General features: G+C 37.7%; 4 protein-coding genes across 6 annotated transcripts; all 4 read right to left on the bottom strand.

The window, feature by feature from the left end:
* Positions 1 to 1122: 1122 nt before the first annotated feature.
* LOC111568884 (sesquipedalian-1-like) lies at positions 1123 to 5934 on the bottom strand. Of its 3 annotated transcripts, none has more exons than XM_055004361.1 (4): positions 5800 to 5934; positions 5299 to 5409; positions 3139 to 3442; positions 1123 to 1737 (listed from the first exon to the last, which is right to left on the bottom strand). In XM_055004361.1, exons 2-4 carry the CDS (start codon positions 5377 to 5379, stop codon positions 1319 to 1321), a joined length of 804 nt encoding a protein of 267 aa, XP_054860336.1. In that variant the 5' UTR covers positions 5380 to 5409; positions 5800 to 5934; the 3' UTR covers positions 1123 to 1318. The 3 variants fall into 3 exon arrangements, with proteins under 3 accessions (XP_054860336.1, XP_054860338.1, XP_054860337.1); XM_055004363.1 differs by lacking the exon at positions 5800 to 5934 and adding an exon at positions 5545 to 5777; XM_055004362.1 differs by lacking the exon at positions 5800 to 5934 and adding an exon at positions 5524 to 5542.
* A 743-nt stretch (positions 5935 to 6677) lies between these two features.
* On the bottom strand, positions 6678 to 11335 carry LOC111568728 (zinc finger protein 16-like). The gene is made up of 3 exons (XM_023270519.3): positions 11063 to 11335; positions 9923 to 10113; positions 6678 to 9785 (listed from the first exon to the last, which is right to left on the bottom strand). Exons 2-3 carry the CDS (start codon positions 10110 to 10112, stop codon positions 8860 to 8862), a joined length of 1116 nt encoding a protein of 371 aa, XP_023126287.2. The 5' UTR covers position 10113; positions 11063 to 11335; the 3' UTR covers positions 6678 to 8859.
* Positions 11336 to 11473: 138 nt separating this feature from the next.
* Positions 11474 to 13998, bottom strand: LOC111568745 (ras-related C3 botulinum toxin substrate 1-like). The gene is made up of 2 exons (XM_023270543.3): positions 13733 to 13998; positions 11474 to 13241 (listed from the first exon to the last, which is right to left on the bottom strand). The coding sequence occupies exon 2, from the start codon at positions 13214 to 13216 to the stop codon at positions 12644 to 12646; it is 573 nt and encodes a 190-aa protein (XP_023126311.2). The 5' UTR covers positions 13217 to 13241; positions 13733 to 13998; the 3' UTR covers positions 11474 to 12643.
* A 1168-nt stretch (positions 13999 to 15166) lies between these two features.
* LOC111568738 (zinc finger and SCAN domain-containing protein 21-like) lies at positions 15167 to 18295 on the bottom strand. Its single transcript, XM_023270531.3, has 3 exons — positions 18008 to 18295; positions 17017 to 17215; positions 15167 to 16923 (listed from the first exon to the last, which is right to left on the bottom strand). The coding sequence occupies exons 2-3, from the start codon at positions 17204 to 17206 to the stop codon at positions 16106 to 16108; spliced, it is 1008 nt and encodes a 335-aa protein (XP_023126299.2). The 5' UTR covers positions 17207 to 17215; positions 18008 to 18295; the 3' UTR covers positions 15167 to 16105.
* Positions 18296 to 18647: the final 352 nt, after the last annotated feature.

Raw genomic sequence — 18647 nt, 5'->3', positions numbered from 1 at the left:
AACCGCATTAAGTGCGTTTTTAAGCACATTCATAAGCATGCCGGACCTTTAGGTGGCAGTAGTTCCCCAAATCCTAGCAAGGTGGTGGAGAATAACCGTCCTTAACGTCGTCCTTCGCCTGTGTTGTTGAATGTGGAGCAGTATCTGGGCTTGTAAAAACAAGCAAGTAAAAAGCGCCTGTACAAGAAACAGCGGCCAAAACCTTGTGAGAGCATCCATACTGTTACCGAATGTAAACACAGGTCGCATATGTGACGTAAGTACATATTTTGTCGCAGGCGGTGACGTTTCGAAACGCAAAACCCCGGTTACTGATGTCCACATGCAGACGCATAAAAGGGAGAATTCGCAAATCTTCACTTTGGTCGGAGTTTTTAAAAAGAATCGTTTTTGATGACGTAAATCTGCGTTTTCGTGTGGATGATAGGCCGAATCGTAGAAAAATATCTTCGTTTTGTGAGATACCCGGCTACGTGTGGACAAGGCCTTAGTTTAAGAACTGAGCAGCAGAATATTGTGTATTTTGGATATATTGCTGCAATGCTGGTATATTGCTGTCTTATAAACCCATGGGGGCTGGGCACGCTTGTGTGCATGAAAATAAAGAAATCAATCAGTCAATAACATTTGATTATGGGTTATTAGGGCTTGGTATCAATGTGGATGTGTTTAATGTACTAGAACTTGTATTTACAGTGCATGTCTAGTCAAATAAGCTGTTGACAAATGTCTGGTGTTGACTTGCAGTCCTGTTTAACCAATCTGTGGTCAGATAAGAGCCCATTTCAAATCAATATATAGCAAATTAAGGCAAAGGTTTTGCCTTTTGTGTTTGAACAACTTAAGCTTTTGTGTGACATACAGTATAGCAGGAAAGATAGAGGCAATATTACACCATTTAGTTTTATGACGCCATTTCTTTTGTCATTCCGTTTCTGCCATAATTGGAAAGCAAAATGTATTGGAGCATCATTAAGATACCTTAATACCCTGACTTTAAATATCCCAATGCCACTATAGTTACAAAAGACAAACTAGCTGGAGTAGAAAAAGATTATCACATCAGAATCTTTCAGCTGGTGTCTATGATGTGCAACTTTACAAAGTGTCAAAAGGCAATAGTGCAGATCATAGATCATTTATTGATACATCTATGGTATAATAAGTAAAAAAAAAAAAGGGAAACACTATCTTCTTGAATAAAAAATACATCTTAAAAATAATTGCTCTAAACTGTATCACAATTTACAAAACAGCTTGGTCATGCAAACATTGTTATTTAAATTAAGGTTAAGATACTGAGTAAACTTAACATTTGTTATCCAAAATCTATTAAGTTTCCTTCCTGAACAACTGCGCCACCGTTTCCTCTTTTCCAGTCGGCAATCAGTTCCTTTACTTCCTTTCCAAAGTCCTCGTGGAGTTTACTAAATTCCTCCCTGGTGCTGAAGCAGACTGCAGACCACTCCCCCATGGACAGAGCTGGAGTGTTAACAGGCATCACATTAGCGCTCCTCTTGGGCCACAGTTTGGGGGATCTCTTGCTGGCTGTTTTGGATGAAATGTTTGGAGTCTGGAGCATAAGACTGGGTGCTGCTGCCACAGCTGGTGCTGGATATGAAGACAGTGTTGCAGCTTGTGTGTTCAGAAAGGCAGCCGGATATTCTACTTGTGCTGTGTTGAAATTGGGCATTGAGAAAGTCTTGCGTGGTTCACTGCCGAACGCACCTAAAGCATCTGAGGAGAGAGTAGAGAGAAAATACAGATAACCAAACAGATGAAGGTACACTAACAGGAAAGAAAACATTTATTAAGCAGAAGTTTTTAGCTGGTTCATGAGGTGCTTTTCACTATGCTCTCTCGAGGATCTTTACACTAAATGTATCTCAAGGGGCGAGCAGGCCTTAAACCCTTAAAGCTAGAAGAACACATGCAGAGCTAAGATGCTAGGAAGAACCCTGAGGAAAAGAAATCTAGACATGATAGCATAATAAGAAGCATAATGATTAGATCAAGGACACTTCAATGAGATGACAGGAAGAGCCACTGATTAAACCATCAATCCTACAAGCAATGTCTGACTACATCGAACCTGGCAGTAAAGCATTGTCGCACACCTACACAACTCAAACGAACATATTTTAATATAATTTATTACTTATGAAAAGCAATTTTTGGTACTGTTTGATTGCAAACTCTCTTCCCAAACCTCCCACATGGGGACCAGATCGCTACGCATTTCTTTGTTGACTTGAGAGTAAGCAAGAGACTCTTTCCTACTCTAAAAACCTTACGTCAAAAACATTGTCATTTATTAAACAAGTCAAACCACTGAATAAATTAATTACATGTTCATTATTACAGTAACCAGTATAACAGCAGATGTACACAAATAACTAAAGCTCTGTATTTTGCATAAAATACTCATCAACAAACTTACCTTTGTGCCTATAGTAAGACTTTGCTGCTTCTTCGTCAAAGAGGAGATAATTCAACGCTTGTTGTTGCTGAATTGCATTTTGTTCCATTACACGCATGCAGCAGAGGAAAATTGGATGTGCATTTTAAAGCGTGTGGCAATTAGAGCAGAAATTATAGGACCAATAATCAATTAGCTGACTGACTCTTCTGTAAGAGTTTTGAAGCAAAAATGCTGTTTTTGTTGTTGTTGTTTGTTGCAGTGTTCAACTAATCAAATGTGAGAAATGTGTGAAGCTTTTCTTTTTTTTTACATGCTTGTAAAATTGTACCTTTGAATTTTGGATTGACAGTCAAACAAGACCGGATGTCAAACTGAGGTAGTGGGAAATTATTATCCACTACTTTCTAGACAAAAGCAGAACAATCCATTCCAACAAAACATCATTGTTAGTTGCAGCCCTGACACACAGTGCCCTCAAACAACTACACAACAGTTTATCTAGCTCCTCTTCTAAAAGGTCTAAAAATGTGATTCTTCTGCTGAAACCAGCAGACAGTTTTTATGAGGTTATATTGTGTGTAAACCCTGTACCACAGTGTTCTTGGTATCTCGAGGCTGTGAACAGCGACGCAATGCCTCTCACAGCTGCTGTCCAGAACAAAGGTCGCTCTCTTCCCTCCACAGAGATAAAGAAACTCTGCCTCTCCGTGCCTCACCTCTGTACTTCTTCTCCATGTCCATCACCAGCAGGGACATGTAGCTGTGGTTGGCCGACAGCAGGGCTTTGATCCAGCTCTCCTGACTCGCCTGGTCCTCCGCCGCAAACTTGTAGGTCCGCAGGCCCGGCTCGCTCCACACCAGCGAGAAGGCGAACTGCTCCTCGGACTCGCACAGCTGGACGGTGCAGCCCTCCAGAACAATCACCCCAATCAGGTCCCGGTCGGTCGGCCGGTCCTTGTAGAAGAGGAGGTTCCCTTTCAGCACGAACCAGCGCTTCTGATAGGAAGTCTTTATCTCCCCCTGTGAGACAGTTGAGCTTTCTGTGGTTTACTGAGTCATTTAGAAATACACTCCATTTGTTACACACCTGCTTTTGTGAAATAAGTAGCAAACTGGGAGGTTAAATGTCACACTGAGTGGCAAAGAATGGAGCAGATGTTATTATATATTTATTTGGGGATGTTTGGATTCATTGGGTTTCCATAGTGAAATTGTAGTAGGGTTTTACAATACGACACACCGATATTAATACTACAGCAGGGAAATTTATGTTGTTAGAACAGCAAAGGGGATAGTGCAAACATTTAAGAAATATCAGCTGAAAAAAGAAAATAAACAAAAAATATACATACGTACTAGTTCAGATTGTCCAAATTGTTCTGCATGTGGAAATAATAATATCGCACATATAAATAGTATAATACAGATTCTTTCATGAATAGAAATATGGATGCAATGTCAGAATGTTTAATTTAGTCACGTAATTTGCAACAAAGTACAACATTGTAGGTTCTTGACCTGAACATTTTAGTTTTTTATATATATATATATATATATTATATTATATATATATATATATATATATATATATATATATATATAAATATAAAAAAATCTTAATCTTAGTTCTTAAATTAGTTGGATACATTTTGCATAATTGATAATACTTTAGGCTCTTAAACTTAGTATTTAAATTTGTATTTAAATGTCAGTTTTATTTCTCTACTGGACAGTACTTTGGCTCAAAGGCTACTGTTTTAAATGTGCTACTTAAATAACAGTGACTTGCATTTTGCATTTATTGCCTTCTTGTTTGAACTTTATCTTAATTACTGTCATGTTGCTTTCTAGGTATCTTGATTTCACATTGCCTGTCAAAGCATTTTTGTAAACTCTTGTTTTTAAAGTGTTCTATAAATAGTCAGAATTGTTATTTTTTGTTTGAAATCTATATATAATTACAGGAAAATCAAGTATTCAGCACTTCTGCTTCAAATATTTTGATTTTATTATCTTGTAGGCGGAACATCTTTCAAATGTAAAGCACTTTTAAGCTTTGTTTTGAAAGGTTTATTATTAAATGATTATTACTGAGATAATGTTTTAAATATCTGCATAGATTTCGTTTGAAAATTGAGGGGACACATCAAACAGTGGCGTGGACTTTCTCCCCAAGAAAACTGTGAGCATCAAACACTTACTTTCCTGTATTTTTTTTTGAATTATTATGCACCAAATTGTGCCTTTTCAGCCTTAATTGATGGTGGAAATGTCTTTTTTTGTATTGAACAACAACATAAACACGGTGTGCTGTATTTTATTACGTTTGATCCATTCATTCTATCTATTTAAGCGCCTGACTACGGCCCCAACTGACAAGCAGCGTCTGTGACAATATATTATTAGAATAAAGTAGAATTTTAAGGTGGCCTTTTATAGTCAGTGGTGATAGAAGTGACTGTATACTGATCATACTATCTGATTATTGTCCTTTAGAGCCACATACGACATCTCTGGATTAACTCAGTAGTTGAGAATTTATCACCAGTTGAACAGTGCTGAAAACTGTGGTGCACAATTGGCTAAATGTATACCTTTTTCTAACAATAATCATATCAGAGTTAGATAGCAGCTAATTTGGATCTGAAAGCAATAAATACACAACATAAACATAAATAACAGAAATTAGATGTTTAACTTTTCATCTAAGTCACAAAAGTAGACCATTTGCAGGCTGCATTTATAAGGAAAACATCAAATTCAGATGTCAAAGTGGTGCATTCCTCCTGAAATATACACCTATGGTATTAAATATGACAAAAGATTCACCCTTAAAATGAACAAAGTTTAATTTAATCCAGTCACAGTGGTCTTACCTTCTTGTGTAGGTAGCCTTCTTTGTCCACAGGTGAGTTACAAGATTCAAAGTAGGTGAGAATTTTCTCATCAATCTTCATTTCAACATCACATAGTCGTCAAAACAGAATCTGAAACACAAGCAACGACAAAACAACAAACCTCACGCTGGTTGTTGTTGTGTTGATGGAGAAGTGATATTGAAAGTGTTGTTAATGATGTCTGGAGGCTAAATAAGGTCTTACTGCAAGGAAACCTCCACAAACCGTGGTTAATACTTTTAAACAGCCAAGTTTCTGCTTTGAAGCAGGAAGTAACTGAGCGTGTTGATAATATTTGCTGGAAACGAGCCAAACCGTCGCCATTAATAACGACAACTGTTTTTAACGTCAGTCTGAGCCGCTTTACGGCGACGAAACTGTCGAGTTTCGCAAGTTAAATGAGTTTCAAAAAAAAAAAAAAAGTTGAGAAACAGCGATGTCGGGCGGTTTCTCACGTCCACATGGTTGTTGTTTACTCACCTCGGTGGAGTGTGTGGCTGACTGGCGGCGTTTCCTCGGTGGGTGTGTTGTCGGTTCTTCCTGGTGGAGTGAAGCAGCTCCACGTCAACAGCAACACAAACAGCTCCACAACTGTTAATGTGGCCAATCAGTGCTGCCTTCACTGAACCCGGTCCAACCCGTTTCTGTTAATTATCACTTTTATTTATTTCATTATTTCTGATGCTTAACGTCGCTGTATTATTATGTAACTTCATAAGTTTCAGATACTGGTTTGTAGCTAACATAATTCCACAAGGGTTTTCTAATCATCAACTAGCCTTTCAACACCATTAGCTAACACAATGTAGCATTAGAACACAGGAGTGATGGTTGCCGGAAATGTTCCTCTGTACCCCTATGGAGATATTCCATTAAAAAGCAGCCGTTTCCAGCTAGAATAGTCATTTATCACATTAACAATGTCCAAACTGTATTTCTGATTAATTTAATGTTATTTTCATTGGGAAAAAAATGCTTTTCTTTCAAAAATAAGGACATTTCTAAGTGACCCCAAACTTTTGAAAGGCAGTATTATTTTTAGCATCAACATTATCTATTTATTCTGCTTTATTACAATCAATTTATTTTGTGTAATAGTTTATTGACCGTGCTACTATTCTACATCATATATCATTTTAAGTGCCCAATGAAAGTAATTTTTCTTATTCCATTGTTTTGAATTAGTCTCTAAATCTTGAGAACGTGTCACCAGTTGAACAGCTCTGAAAATTGTGGCGCAAAATCGGCTAAATTCATACCTTTTTCTAACAATAAAGTAATCATATCAGAGTTAGCAGCTAATTTGGATCTGTTGTCCTTGGGCAGGTACAAAAAAGCAATACAAACACAAACATAAATAATAGAAATTAGATGTTTAATTTTTCATCTAAGTCACAAAAGTAGACCATTTGTAGACCATTATAAGGGAAACACTAAATTCAGATGTAAACATTAAAGTGGTGTATTCCTCCTGAAATATACACCTATGGTATTAAATATGACAAAAGATTCACAAAGTAATCACAGTGTCATCAGGTAGTGTATAATATATATTCCCTCTTCATCTGGCTTTTGAACTGTATCTTGTACATGGAGCTACTGTTTCTGAAATGCAACTATTTGAATCAATGTCTTAGTTAAATACTGTTGAAGTCGTTGTAATCACTTGTGTTTGCTTCCATCTGGTGGGTCAAATCTTGTGATAATATCTCACACGTTCAACCATTAGCAAATTACTTGAACCAAACAACTCATGATGTAAAATATTCACCACATCCTCAGGAGATATAAGGAGATAATAATAATAAACTAGACCAGACTTCAGACCAGCCTGTGACTGATGTTAACCAGCCTGCTTAAGACCAGTTTCCTTGAAACGTCACTTACTGAGCCATTTGTTGTGGTAATAAATTAATTTATTGCTTCAGCAGCTCTATTTCAGATTGCAATAAATAGATTCAACAAACAAGCAAGCAATAAATCAGTCTGGAATAACAGGCAGTTTTAATGACAATCATGCTGTTCAGGTTTGTACAAAGTTTCCATCCTTATCTTGGACATTTACTTAATATGAAAGCCCATTCTGCATGTGTTACACTATATAACAGTGTCAGCCAAAACTAATAAACCTGCTTTTTAGATGTAACATCTGTTTAGACCAAAATCAATACGAGCAGACATGTCCAAATACAGCTTTTGTAAAGCAAATGCCATTGTCGAAAAGTTTCCTCTCACAGCTAAACCTGGAATTACATGAGATATTCAACATTAGAGAGACCAATAATGTAGAAATACGGCAGAAAGTGTGATGTTCAAACTCTTAACAGGTGCAACAGAGTTAACGTCAAAGTGTCCTAGTCTGCACCACACAGTCTTGTCAACCAAATGAATTGAAATGACCCCCAAACTGTTTTACATGTTAAAATTTCTAACTCGTTTGCAAATTCAACTGTCTATTCATTTAAATTCCACAGCTGTCCTCATGAGAAAAAAAAATATTTCGAAGAAACTAATTTACATTCTGACAGTGTGCCTCTGTATGAGTGCATCTCCATCTGCAAAGCATCAGCCTCTCTGGTAAAGGATCAGCTACTGCAGCCCTGTTCGTTGTGTTTGGAGGAACTTTAAAAACAAAACAAAACAAAAACAAACAACACAATTATTAGGACTGTCTCCAGGTCTGGTCAACTGTTTGGCTTATATGTTCTCATCAGACCAAATTCTAATCAGTCAGACAATTATCGGTGTTCCTTTTAAAAAGGAGAAAAGTGCTCCAGGATTAAACCATTTTTTTTGGCAGCGAGAGGAACAGACTACCTCTGGACACCTCCATGTTTTCACAACTTTGAGCTGGCCTAACGTAATGGAGAGCTGACACCATGTCACAAAAGTCCTGCTGCGGCTGCATTATGTTTACAGAAATGCCCAAAAAGACTAGTTTAAATTTTGCTGACAGCAATTTATATATCACAGCTCAACAACCAATATGGCATTTCATCTAAAAATGACGAGCTAACTAATCTGCTTTATATTCGCTGACAGCTTTTGTGCTGGGATATATTTGTATTTTCAGAAATCACATGAATAGGGGCAGGTGCGTCATGGTTTCTGCTGAATCTGTTGTTATAATCTCAGTATAAAATAATAAGGTCAAAATGATTTAATATGCTGCAAATACTAACCACATATGCTTATGTATAATGAATTTAGGCTAATAAGGTTAGCAGGTAATGTGCACTCAGTGCATGCATTTAGTTATTCTCAAGATAACGTTTTTTTCCTCCTATCAATTGTTTTAGGAGTAGAAATGATCTGTTGACAACGACTTTCCTTCGTTGAATACAGCTCTAGGAATTACAGCAGCAAGTAAATTGTTGTGAGAATTCCCAATGAGCTACTAGAGACTAGCCTTTTTACATCCTCTGTAACATACTGGCAACTGTTTCTTAAACTTAGGGCACAGATCAAAAATTGTCATTCACATTTTCACCACAAAAGTAACCTCTGATTTATTAATTTGCGCATTATGTGATGAACTAATCAGAACTGTTGCTCACTCCATGCTTGCCGTAACTGCAAAGTTTCTCCGATGTGGATCCTCTGGTGTCTTTTGAGATTCTCCCCTCGACTGAAGCTCTTTCCACATTGGTTGCAGTAGTACGGTTTCTCCCCTGTGTGGACCCTCTTGTGTTTTTTCAGGTCTCCTGCCTGACTGAATCGCCTCCCACACTGCACGCAGCCATATGGCTTCTCTCCTGTGTGACAACGTTGGTGGATTCTTAAGTTCCCAACCCGGCTGAATGTTTTTCCACAAACAACACACAGGTGTAGCTCATCTCTCCTGAGATGTTCCATCCTGATTTGTCTCCCATCACCAGCGGCCCTGCTGGTTTTTGTAAATCCGTACCTTCTATGTGTGGTGTGATTTGAATGGACAAAAACAAGTCCGCAAGATTCTGCACTAACTTGTGGCCTCTGGGTTTCTGCAGCGGTGTGACGAGAAGAGCTGCAGCTTAAATCCACACATCCGGGGTATTGTTCTGGAGCAGATGGTTGCTCTGATGTTGTGCAATCTGCTGGTCCTGATTCTCTTTTGATGGCAGCCAAGTTTACCCCAAACAGACTGCTGGAGTAAGAGCTGCACACGTTATTTGATGAGACTGAGCTGGTGTCCCTGTTTGCACTGTGTGATGTGTGGCCAGTCGCTGCATCCTTGATAACATCTGGCTGTGCTGTGCAAGGTTCTGGGGATTTTTGTGCCAATCTGCAGTCAGTTTGCGATTGAGTATCACTGTGGCTGTCCGGCTGCTTGGATTCCTTCTTTACATCAACTATGTGGCTGTTTACCACATTTTGCTGCATTACAGAGACATCTGAATTAAGCCTCTGACTGAGGCTCAAATCCTGCTCGTGATTGTCTGCGTCTTCTTTAGCTTCAAGTAATGGCCCACTTGTAGGTAGAACAGCTGTGAAATTAAGACCAAAAGCAAAAGGTGTTTACTTTTATCCAAGAACTTGTTGCAAATTAGCCACTTCAACCAGAATGAAAATGTTACATTAACTAAACTGAGAAATGCCCCAAGATAAGTACGCTTGTACCCACGAGTGCTTTCTTTGGGTATCCTGTCCTGAAGCTCCTGCAGTCTCCTCCTCAGACTCTCATTCTCTCTCTGTGTTCTGGCAGTTTTGGCCTGGTACTCGGACACCGTCTCCTTCACCACCTCCAGAACCTCCTGCACTGCTTCTGTCAGTAGTTTGGCCACACGGGCATTCAAACGCTCAAGTTTAGACATCCTGGAATAATAATAATAAAAAAACATGCAGGGAAGAAAAGACTGTGGATAAATTATGAAACAACTACACATAACTCTCTGCAAAAAAAAACATAATACGGACATGTTATTAGATAGCAAGGAATAGAAAACGCCTTAATAAACACTGGGCTTATATAGCAGCAACTTGGGGTAGATAGAATTGGTTTTGTTTAGGTGGTTACACATCTATTCATACCAGAGCCGCAATTATTAAATCCTTTAGTTGTCAGCTATCAAATGAAATCCTAAATTACTTTGACGATGAATTGGTTTGGATATTTTTTAAGTTAAAAAAAAGTTACAATTCTCTTATTCCAGCTTCTTCATTTTAAATATTCTCTGGTTTCTTCACTCCTTTAGGACAATAAACTAAATATGTTTGAGCTGTGGACAAGCCAGAACACTGAAGAATGCCATTTTGGGCTTTAGGAAACACCATTTTCTGACATTTCTTAAACAAGTAATTGATTAATCAAGGAAATAATTGGCAGAAAGATAAACATCAATAATAGTTGCAGCCTTAATGCATACACGCAATCTGGGCTACTTTGTTCTTTCATGAACTGGTCACTAACTGCACTATTATTATACAGAAGAGAAACAGAATAGGAATCAAGAAGCTCAGTAAACATTTCACAAGTACCGTTCTTTTAAAAAAAAATTAAAAATCAACGGAATCTGTGGTATTATGCCAAAAGTTCGATGGCATGTCAAATTTCTGTCTTAACATGACAATGTGGGCTTTTTGCAGTAATTCTTCTGGCAAATGGCATTAATTATCCTGAAATATAGCTTAATTACAAGTAATGTTATCACGTTTATCTGACAGTAAATTCACATATAAGATCGTCCAAACACGTGTGAAATGACCACAGCAAAACTGGTGCGTTAGCTTCCTAGTTAAGCATGGTTAAAAACTGCACTGGTACCTGCAGGCTAGTCGTGAAGTTAGCTTCTTCAACACATACAGCTAACGTTAGCTACATTAGCTGCTAACTCCGTACGCTATAATTTTCCATTTAAACGTCCCAGAGGTCCAACAAACCGCCAATATGGTCACTGTGTCTGGAAAATAATGTGCTTTTATGGTGCTCTAAGCAGTGTAACTGATAAAAAAAAAATATATATATATATATAAAAAATAAAAACAACGTTACAAAGCACAACTCTGAACGCAACAAAACATTCCACGACCTCGGAAGTAGAAGCTGAATCACTTCCGCGTTGTGGTGGTTTTCACAATACAAGCGCGAGTTTAAGGCATTCGATGTAACTCTTTATTTTCCTGTGGTAGTGCCCTGACAAATCATGAGAAACAACAAACAGCAAACTGATTAAAAAGACTTCATACTTTATTAAGAACCAGGTCACAACAAAATGCACAAACAATGGACTACAGTTGTATTTATTTATTAAGCCCCTTTCAGACATGTACTCCTTTCCATTCATCTGACAACATTTCAACATGTCAGCTTCAAGTCCGAACAAGCGCCCAGTGCACTTTCCTGTAAAAATCACAATGGCAATCTTACTAAGTCAAAACTAGCAAGGTTTGCATATCAGTTTCAACACAAGTCTGAGCTGCATGTTTTCACATGAACATGTAGAACACATGCACAAGCAACATACTTTGAGATGTGTGAAGCAATTTGAGGAGGGCTTTTTACAGATTCGATGACTAAAACTGGTGCAAAGACATCAAAAAGAGCAAAAGACACAAAATGAACCAAAATGAACTTTCTCATTCCCTTTGCTCTACAGTTTATTACAAACAATTTATTACAAACAGAAAAGTTCACAAAAATAACACATTACTGTGATAAGAACTGACACACAACAGCTTAATTAATGATGCTCAAAAATAGTTCACGTAACCTGTTTTAATTTTTATATTTTATCCACAAAACATTCATAGAGCTGAAGTTAAGTTTGTTTCTTCCAGCTGTTCGTAGGAATCTTTCCTCTGAGTTTATTAAAAAAGTCAGACAGCAGCATGATCCATATGAACATCTCCAAAGTGAGGGAGATGAGTGCATTTCTGCACATAGAACAAAGGACCAACTTCATTAAACACTTAATATTATAAATTATCTCCAACATGGTGACAGGATCAATTTAGTTTACTCTGGAATTAAATGATCTGTTCTTCAAATTGATTCATCATAGTTTTCAAGCTATTTTTATTTTTACTGTTGATAAAGTAGTAGTTAGACTATCATCACAGAGTTTTCAGTGATTGTGGAAATCATAAAAAACGAAGCAAGAATTTTATGTGGACAGTTTGATGAGCTAACTAATGTAACTAGCATAGTCTCTGAAATATATATTTTTAAAATCAAATTGGATACTTCTGTGGTATTCATATGCAGGGCCAAGTGCATACATGGTATTACGGTGCTCTGGTAGCTTACACAAGCACATAAATTATGTAAACACAGAAATAAACACAGAAGCATATTCTAAGAATACCTTAATCATTTCAAAATAAAATATTTGTTTGAGATCTCAACCTACATGAGAATACATGTTTTTTCTGTGGTAACTGAATGGCTGAGAAAGGCACGCACAGCCTCATCTATCACCTCATTCAGTCCCTCCTGATTGCTTGAAGCACACTCAAGATATTTAGCAGCCTGTATTTGATTTGCCATTGTAACTCCCTCCTGCTGGGTGACTGTGGTCTGATTCTGCTTCTTCAGAGTCTCCAGAACCTCCTGATCATCTCGCAGGTCACTCTTAGTTCCCACAACGACAAAAGGCACATCGGGGCAATGGCGTTTAACCTCTGGGTACCATTTTCGCTTCACATTCTCAGAGGATGTTGGATTAGCAATGGAGAAGCAGATGATGATGACATCCGCTTGGTTGTAGGAGAGCTGGCGAAAACGTTCGTAGTCGTCCCTGCCGGCGGAGTCCCAAAGAGTCAGACTGACCTGCTGGTTGTCTACATGGACCTCTGTGCTGTATGTCCCATAGAAACATGGTATGTAGTCCCTTGGAAAGACTTTATTGATGTAGGTATGGAGCAGGTAGGTCTTTCCTACTCCACTGTCTCCAACAATCACACACTTGACACTCTGCATTATGACAACTTCGCCTCAAGAAAGTCTGAAACACAACCACAAGGTTTCAGTAGATTTTGTCCTTTTTCTTTCTGTTGAATGGTTCAACACCTGCCCTGATTCCACAGGATGCTAAGCTTACAGCCTACTAATTATATGGATGGCCATTTGTGCATTTCCTCGTAAATACGTACAGGTAAATTTGCCTCAAAATTCTGGTAACTCAGTCTGCTTTTGTAGTGCGCATTTACCATAGCAGTTAGGCTGGGTTTGGTATTTTGGTACTATGTAAGTCATATAAGTCGAGAAAACATCTCATAATCATGATATCTGGATCTTTTGTTGAACAAAAACAAACCTTCATATTGACATTCATCTGTCCTCTCAAGAACAGCATTGATTGATAACCACCTTTACTTTTTCTCCGAATTATTAGACAGGATCTCCAAATTTTTAACATTACCTTCAAAATGTTTATTTTGTGATGGTAACAGACACAACATCAATAAACAGAACTAATGGAAGAATCAAACTTACCTCTCAAATCTGCTGTTGTTTCAGAGGGTATTTGTTAAATGTCTTGTATCTTGCTTGCCTGAGTAAAAATGTAAAAAAATGTGTGTAGCAGGAAGTCGCATTTCATCATTTCAACCCGGTATCTTGCTTAAACAAGTTACAGTGTGTCAGGAAGGAACATGAAGTAGCTGCTAGAAATTTTGAAATTGGGAAACACCTGCAAAGTGTTGGGAAATCTGTTTCGTCATCCTCTCTGAAAGGTGAAGCAAAAGGGCGGTGTAGTGTTCCTCACTTCTGATTATCTCAATCAAATCTACAGTAAATCTCAGGAAGGAAATTGCATAACACATACAACAAGTCAAACACACGGGATGACACAATCCAATTTAGCAACAAATACAAACGTTTGATTATGGTTCAACTCTCTGATCCCTAGATGGATCTATATTTTTGTAGAGGATGCATTTTCTCTATATGACCAGGCATTTACACTTTTCATGCTAATAAGGAGGCTCTACAAGCAGGATTTACTTATTAATTACACTGACGTCACAGTTCACCTTTGACTCCTGGTTTTGTTTTTCATTCCTTCCATCCACCAGCCTTTCAATCATCTGTCTAACACAACCATCTCTCCTGTTAATCATTTTACACTCTTCTGATTTATTTTCTGCCACCTTGTCTCATATGTGTTTTAGTGCACCATGTTGAAGGATGTATTAATTCCTAAAATGCATGTTGCTCATTTTTTTTTCCATATTTGGGTTTTACAGGGTTACATTGATTATACATAAATATATGTTGTTTCTACTAACATTTCTACGTAATTTAACAAGAAATGTGCAAATCTTACATATCTCATTCCTGAACACTGGATCTGAACAATTTGAGGCAAAGAACACTGAAAAATAACAAGAAAAACAACCTTTTAAGCTGAATATACATTTAAAAAAATACATGGTTTCTACTAATATTACACCATAATTTAAAATGGGCAAATGTGACGTATCTCAGGCCCGAAAACATTGAAAAATTAAGTCCTTAAAGGAAAATAAAAACAAAAAAAGTTTTTAAATTGATTATACATAAAAGATTGTTTCTATTTAAATTTCTACGTAATTTAAAAAGAAAAAAATCAGCAAATATATATATATATAAATATATATATATATATATATATATATATAAAAAAAAAAAAATATATATATATATATATATATATATATATATATATATATATATAAATAAAAAAATAAAAAAACTATAAAAAGAAATAGAACTGATGTATTTTTTTGCAACAGTGGGTTTTACAGTGTTAAAAAGGCTTCATGCCTCTTCTGCAGCTATAAAATACAAACAATGGCAGGAGCAGGACTGATAAATGTACATCTTCCTTTTGTATTTATGGGGTATGTGTGTGTTTGAAAGAAAAATAGATTTAAAAAGTGGACATCCTTAAATTGTTTGTCCCTTTATTCCACATTATAAAGTACATTTATTGAAAGTCATATATAAAAACTGTCATGAACATCGCTTTGATCATCTCACAGAGATCATAAAATACAATACATAAAAAGGCAGATGATGCAGTTGTATCATATTAAACTGATGCCTGCTGTATCAACTCTTCTCTCCTTGTGTCTCTTTCTGGCCTCAGATCTCAGATGGGAGGAACTAAGATGTGACGACATGGATCGAGGATGTCTGATAAAGAAGAAGAGGAGCCGGTTCTCCATTTCCCCTCTTTATTCGTTTGTTTAGTGGACTTGTCTTCCTCTTACTGTGCTTTTTTTCTCCTTGCTTGCTTCACCATGACCTCTGCTTTGCTCTCTGCTCATGTTTTCCTGCTCACCTGCCATCCAGCCTGTAAGCTTCTCTTATCGTATTTGTCAATAAACCACCTACAAACTACCACCTGCTGGTTTTCTGACACCAACCACGACAACTGCTGTCTGATGCCTCTCCAAAAGCACCACAGATGCTTATTAAAAGGACCAGACATATTCAATACAATAATGCACCGTTGTCCAGAGACTTATCAACTTTCAAATAGCAGCAGGACAAACTCAGCACTTCTCAATACACCATCTCTCACATACAAGTTTACTCAAAGCTATGCTGAGATTTTACGGGTGAGAGATTCAAACTTTGTACAAGGTGAATCCTGTAAGTACCACATTAAAATCTGACAAATATCAGTAAGGCAGAAACAACAGGAATATGACAGATGCTTTACAATACAGACAAAAGAAGGCACAGCTACTTTTTCATGTATTTAAACTCAATGAATTCCAAAAATAAACTCCAGGAGGACAATTTCACATTGAATTTGAACTTGTAGTCCGCTTTCTGTTTGTTTGCAGTGTTCACCCCTAAAGCTCAATAACAGCAGCTTCACAGATGGGTTTGCTGGTGTTTCTTCATGTTGCTCGAGTGACTAAAACTTTTCCCACAGTGACTGCAGCCGAACGGTTTCTCTCCGGTGTGGTAGCGCAGGTGCACCGTCAGGTAGCCCGACTGGCTGAAACGCTTCCCGCACACCGAGCAGCAGTACGGTTTCTCCCCCGTATGCACCCTGCTGTGTTTCTTGTAGTCGCCTGCGTGCCTGAAGGTGCGACCACACAGCGAGCAGCAGTAGTGTTTCCTGACGCTTCTCTGAAATGCCGTCGAGGCAGAGAATCCCACCTGTGTGCTTGTTTGCGCATTATTCTGTTTGTGTGCTCCACCATCGCTGCCATTTTGATCCACACTGAAGGCCACTCCCGACTCGCTGTAGAGTCCAAAAGTGGCTTGTGGAGGTTCTAGGTTTAAAGATGTCATGCTTGTTGATGCTTCATTGTAAAAATAATTAACAACACGCAACCCACCTTCTTCTGATGCAGGCTCCACTTTCATTTTCTGATCATTTTCCGGGATCGGAAGTGCAATAATGGGTTCTACATGGTCTAAAACTGGTGTTGATTGTCCTTTATCGGTCTCTGTTTTAAGATTTCTAGTGCTGTCAAAGTTGTCATGAGGTTCTGTTGGACCTTTAGGGGAGAGACAGGGAGAACCTAAGGATGTGATGGGTGCATCATCGTCTTTACGTTCATCTGAGGGGTAAATCACTGAAGCCACCTTGTCAGAAGGGATGACCTCTATATCGTCTCTCAACTCTTCTTTCGGTTCCACCTCGGCCTGCTTGGATTCAGGGGAAGTTTGTGGCACCATTCCTGCAGGACAACACAAGATGACAAATTAAGCCATCTTTTCTGTCGAACTTCTCCAAAATTTCTGGACACAAATGCTCAGATGTGTTTTCTTACCATTGCTCTCCAGGTTTATCTTGTCTTGGAGTTCCTGCAGCCTCCTGCGCAGACTCTGGTTCTCTCTCTGGGTTCTGGCAGTCTTCTCCTGGTACTCTGACACGGTTTCTCTCACAGCCTCCAGAACCTCCTGCACCGCTTTACACAGCAGTTTTTCCACTCGGACATTGAGACGCTCAACTTTGGACATCTTTGAGGACTGAAAAGAAAAGAAAGTGAGTGAGAGGAGTAACATGATTTCTATCAAAATTATTACTTCAATTTGTCCTTTCTGATATGAAAAATATACCCAAAGTTATTCATACCCATACTAAATTTTGATTTATAGTGAGTTTTTATTGGACCAATACGTTTCTTTTGGATGAAAATGACATTAACAAAGGACAAGAAATGATAATGCCCAATTCACATGGCATGATATTTAGAATAGAATAGAATAGAATAGAATAGAATAGCCACTTTATTGTCAACCAGAACATACAGTAGTTGCTGCACATCAGACTGAAATTTCAATGCAAAAAAGCTTGCCATCGGAATGATGGAAAAAAAAAGAAAAAAACAAAGATTATTCTGAATAAAAAACAATTTCACTATTTACATGAAAAAAAAAAAATAAATAAAAAAAAAAAAATATATATATATATATATATATATATATATATAGACACACACACACACACACACACACCTGTAAACATGCACATGGCACATTTATTTTACAGAGTTATAGTTAAACTGTAGGTTTGGTAATTTCCAGCCAGAAGACACCAACTGGGGAACATAAACTTACCTAAAGAACCAAACGTGGGTTAAATATGAATAATTTTGGACTTCACTATCTGTTGGCTATTGAATCTTCATGCAAAAAAATCTATAAACACACAATACAAGTATAGCAAAGCTGCAAACAAATGCATTTCTCTATCACAGACAAACTGTAAGAAGGATGCATGTTCATTAATAACTACTAACTAAAGAAACAGCAGCATACCTTAATATAATTCTGTGAAACAGACTCCTTTGTTGAATCCCAGTTTATCCAGTGCTGCTCAAGCTGGAGTCGCGCATTGTTTCCAATGTTCACGTTTATGCAGATAATCGTCGCATTTAGGAACCATCATTCCTTCTGGTGGATCAAAAAAAGGCAAAGCAGGGGTCCATTTGGCATCTTTTCCTTAAGGTAAAGAGAACAAACGATTTAAACTAATAAATAAGCTGCTAATTGTGCTTGATGTGAGCGCGGATCACCATCTTCTTCCTGGGTTTAAGGGTTACTGGTGTCCGGGCTGCGGTGCGCTGCTGCCCCCTACTGGTGGGAACACAAAACATCCTCCGCAGGATTTATAGAAGTGAGTTCACTCCTGTGCAGTATCACCTAAATGTCAAAGGATTCCAAAACAATAGGAACTAAAGTCAATACAGTTTTCATTATTGAGATACTAATCTTTATTTATGATGGCAGGTTTAATTCTCCTGGACATGAAAAACACCAAATTTACACAGAGATGTTCTGTCATTCTCCAGAGACTTTTGGATGGGTTGTGTTGTTCTACCTTCCTCTTTAAAATATCCAAAAGGACTTTATTTGCTTTATTAAGATCCCCTGTTAGCTTTTACAGGGCAGCAGCTAT

The sequence above is a fragment of the Amphiprion ocellaris genome, chromosome 18 (genome assembly GCF_022539595.1).
Source record: "Amphiprion ocellaris isolate individual 3 ecotype Okinawa chromosome 18, ASM2253959v1, whole genome shotgun sequence".
NCBI classification, from domain to species: Eukaryota; Metazoa; Chordata; class Actinopteri; family Pomacentridae; genus Amphiprion; species Amphiprion ocellaris.
The sequence above is the reverse complement of the archived record's forward strand: the minus strand, read 5'-3'. Positions and strand labels throughout refer to the sequence as shown.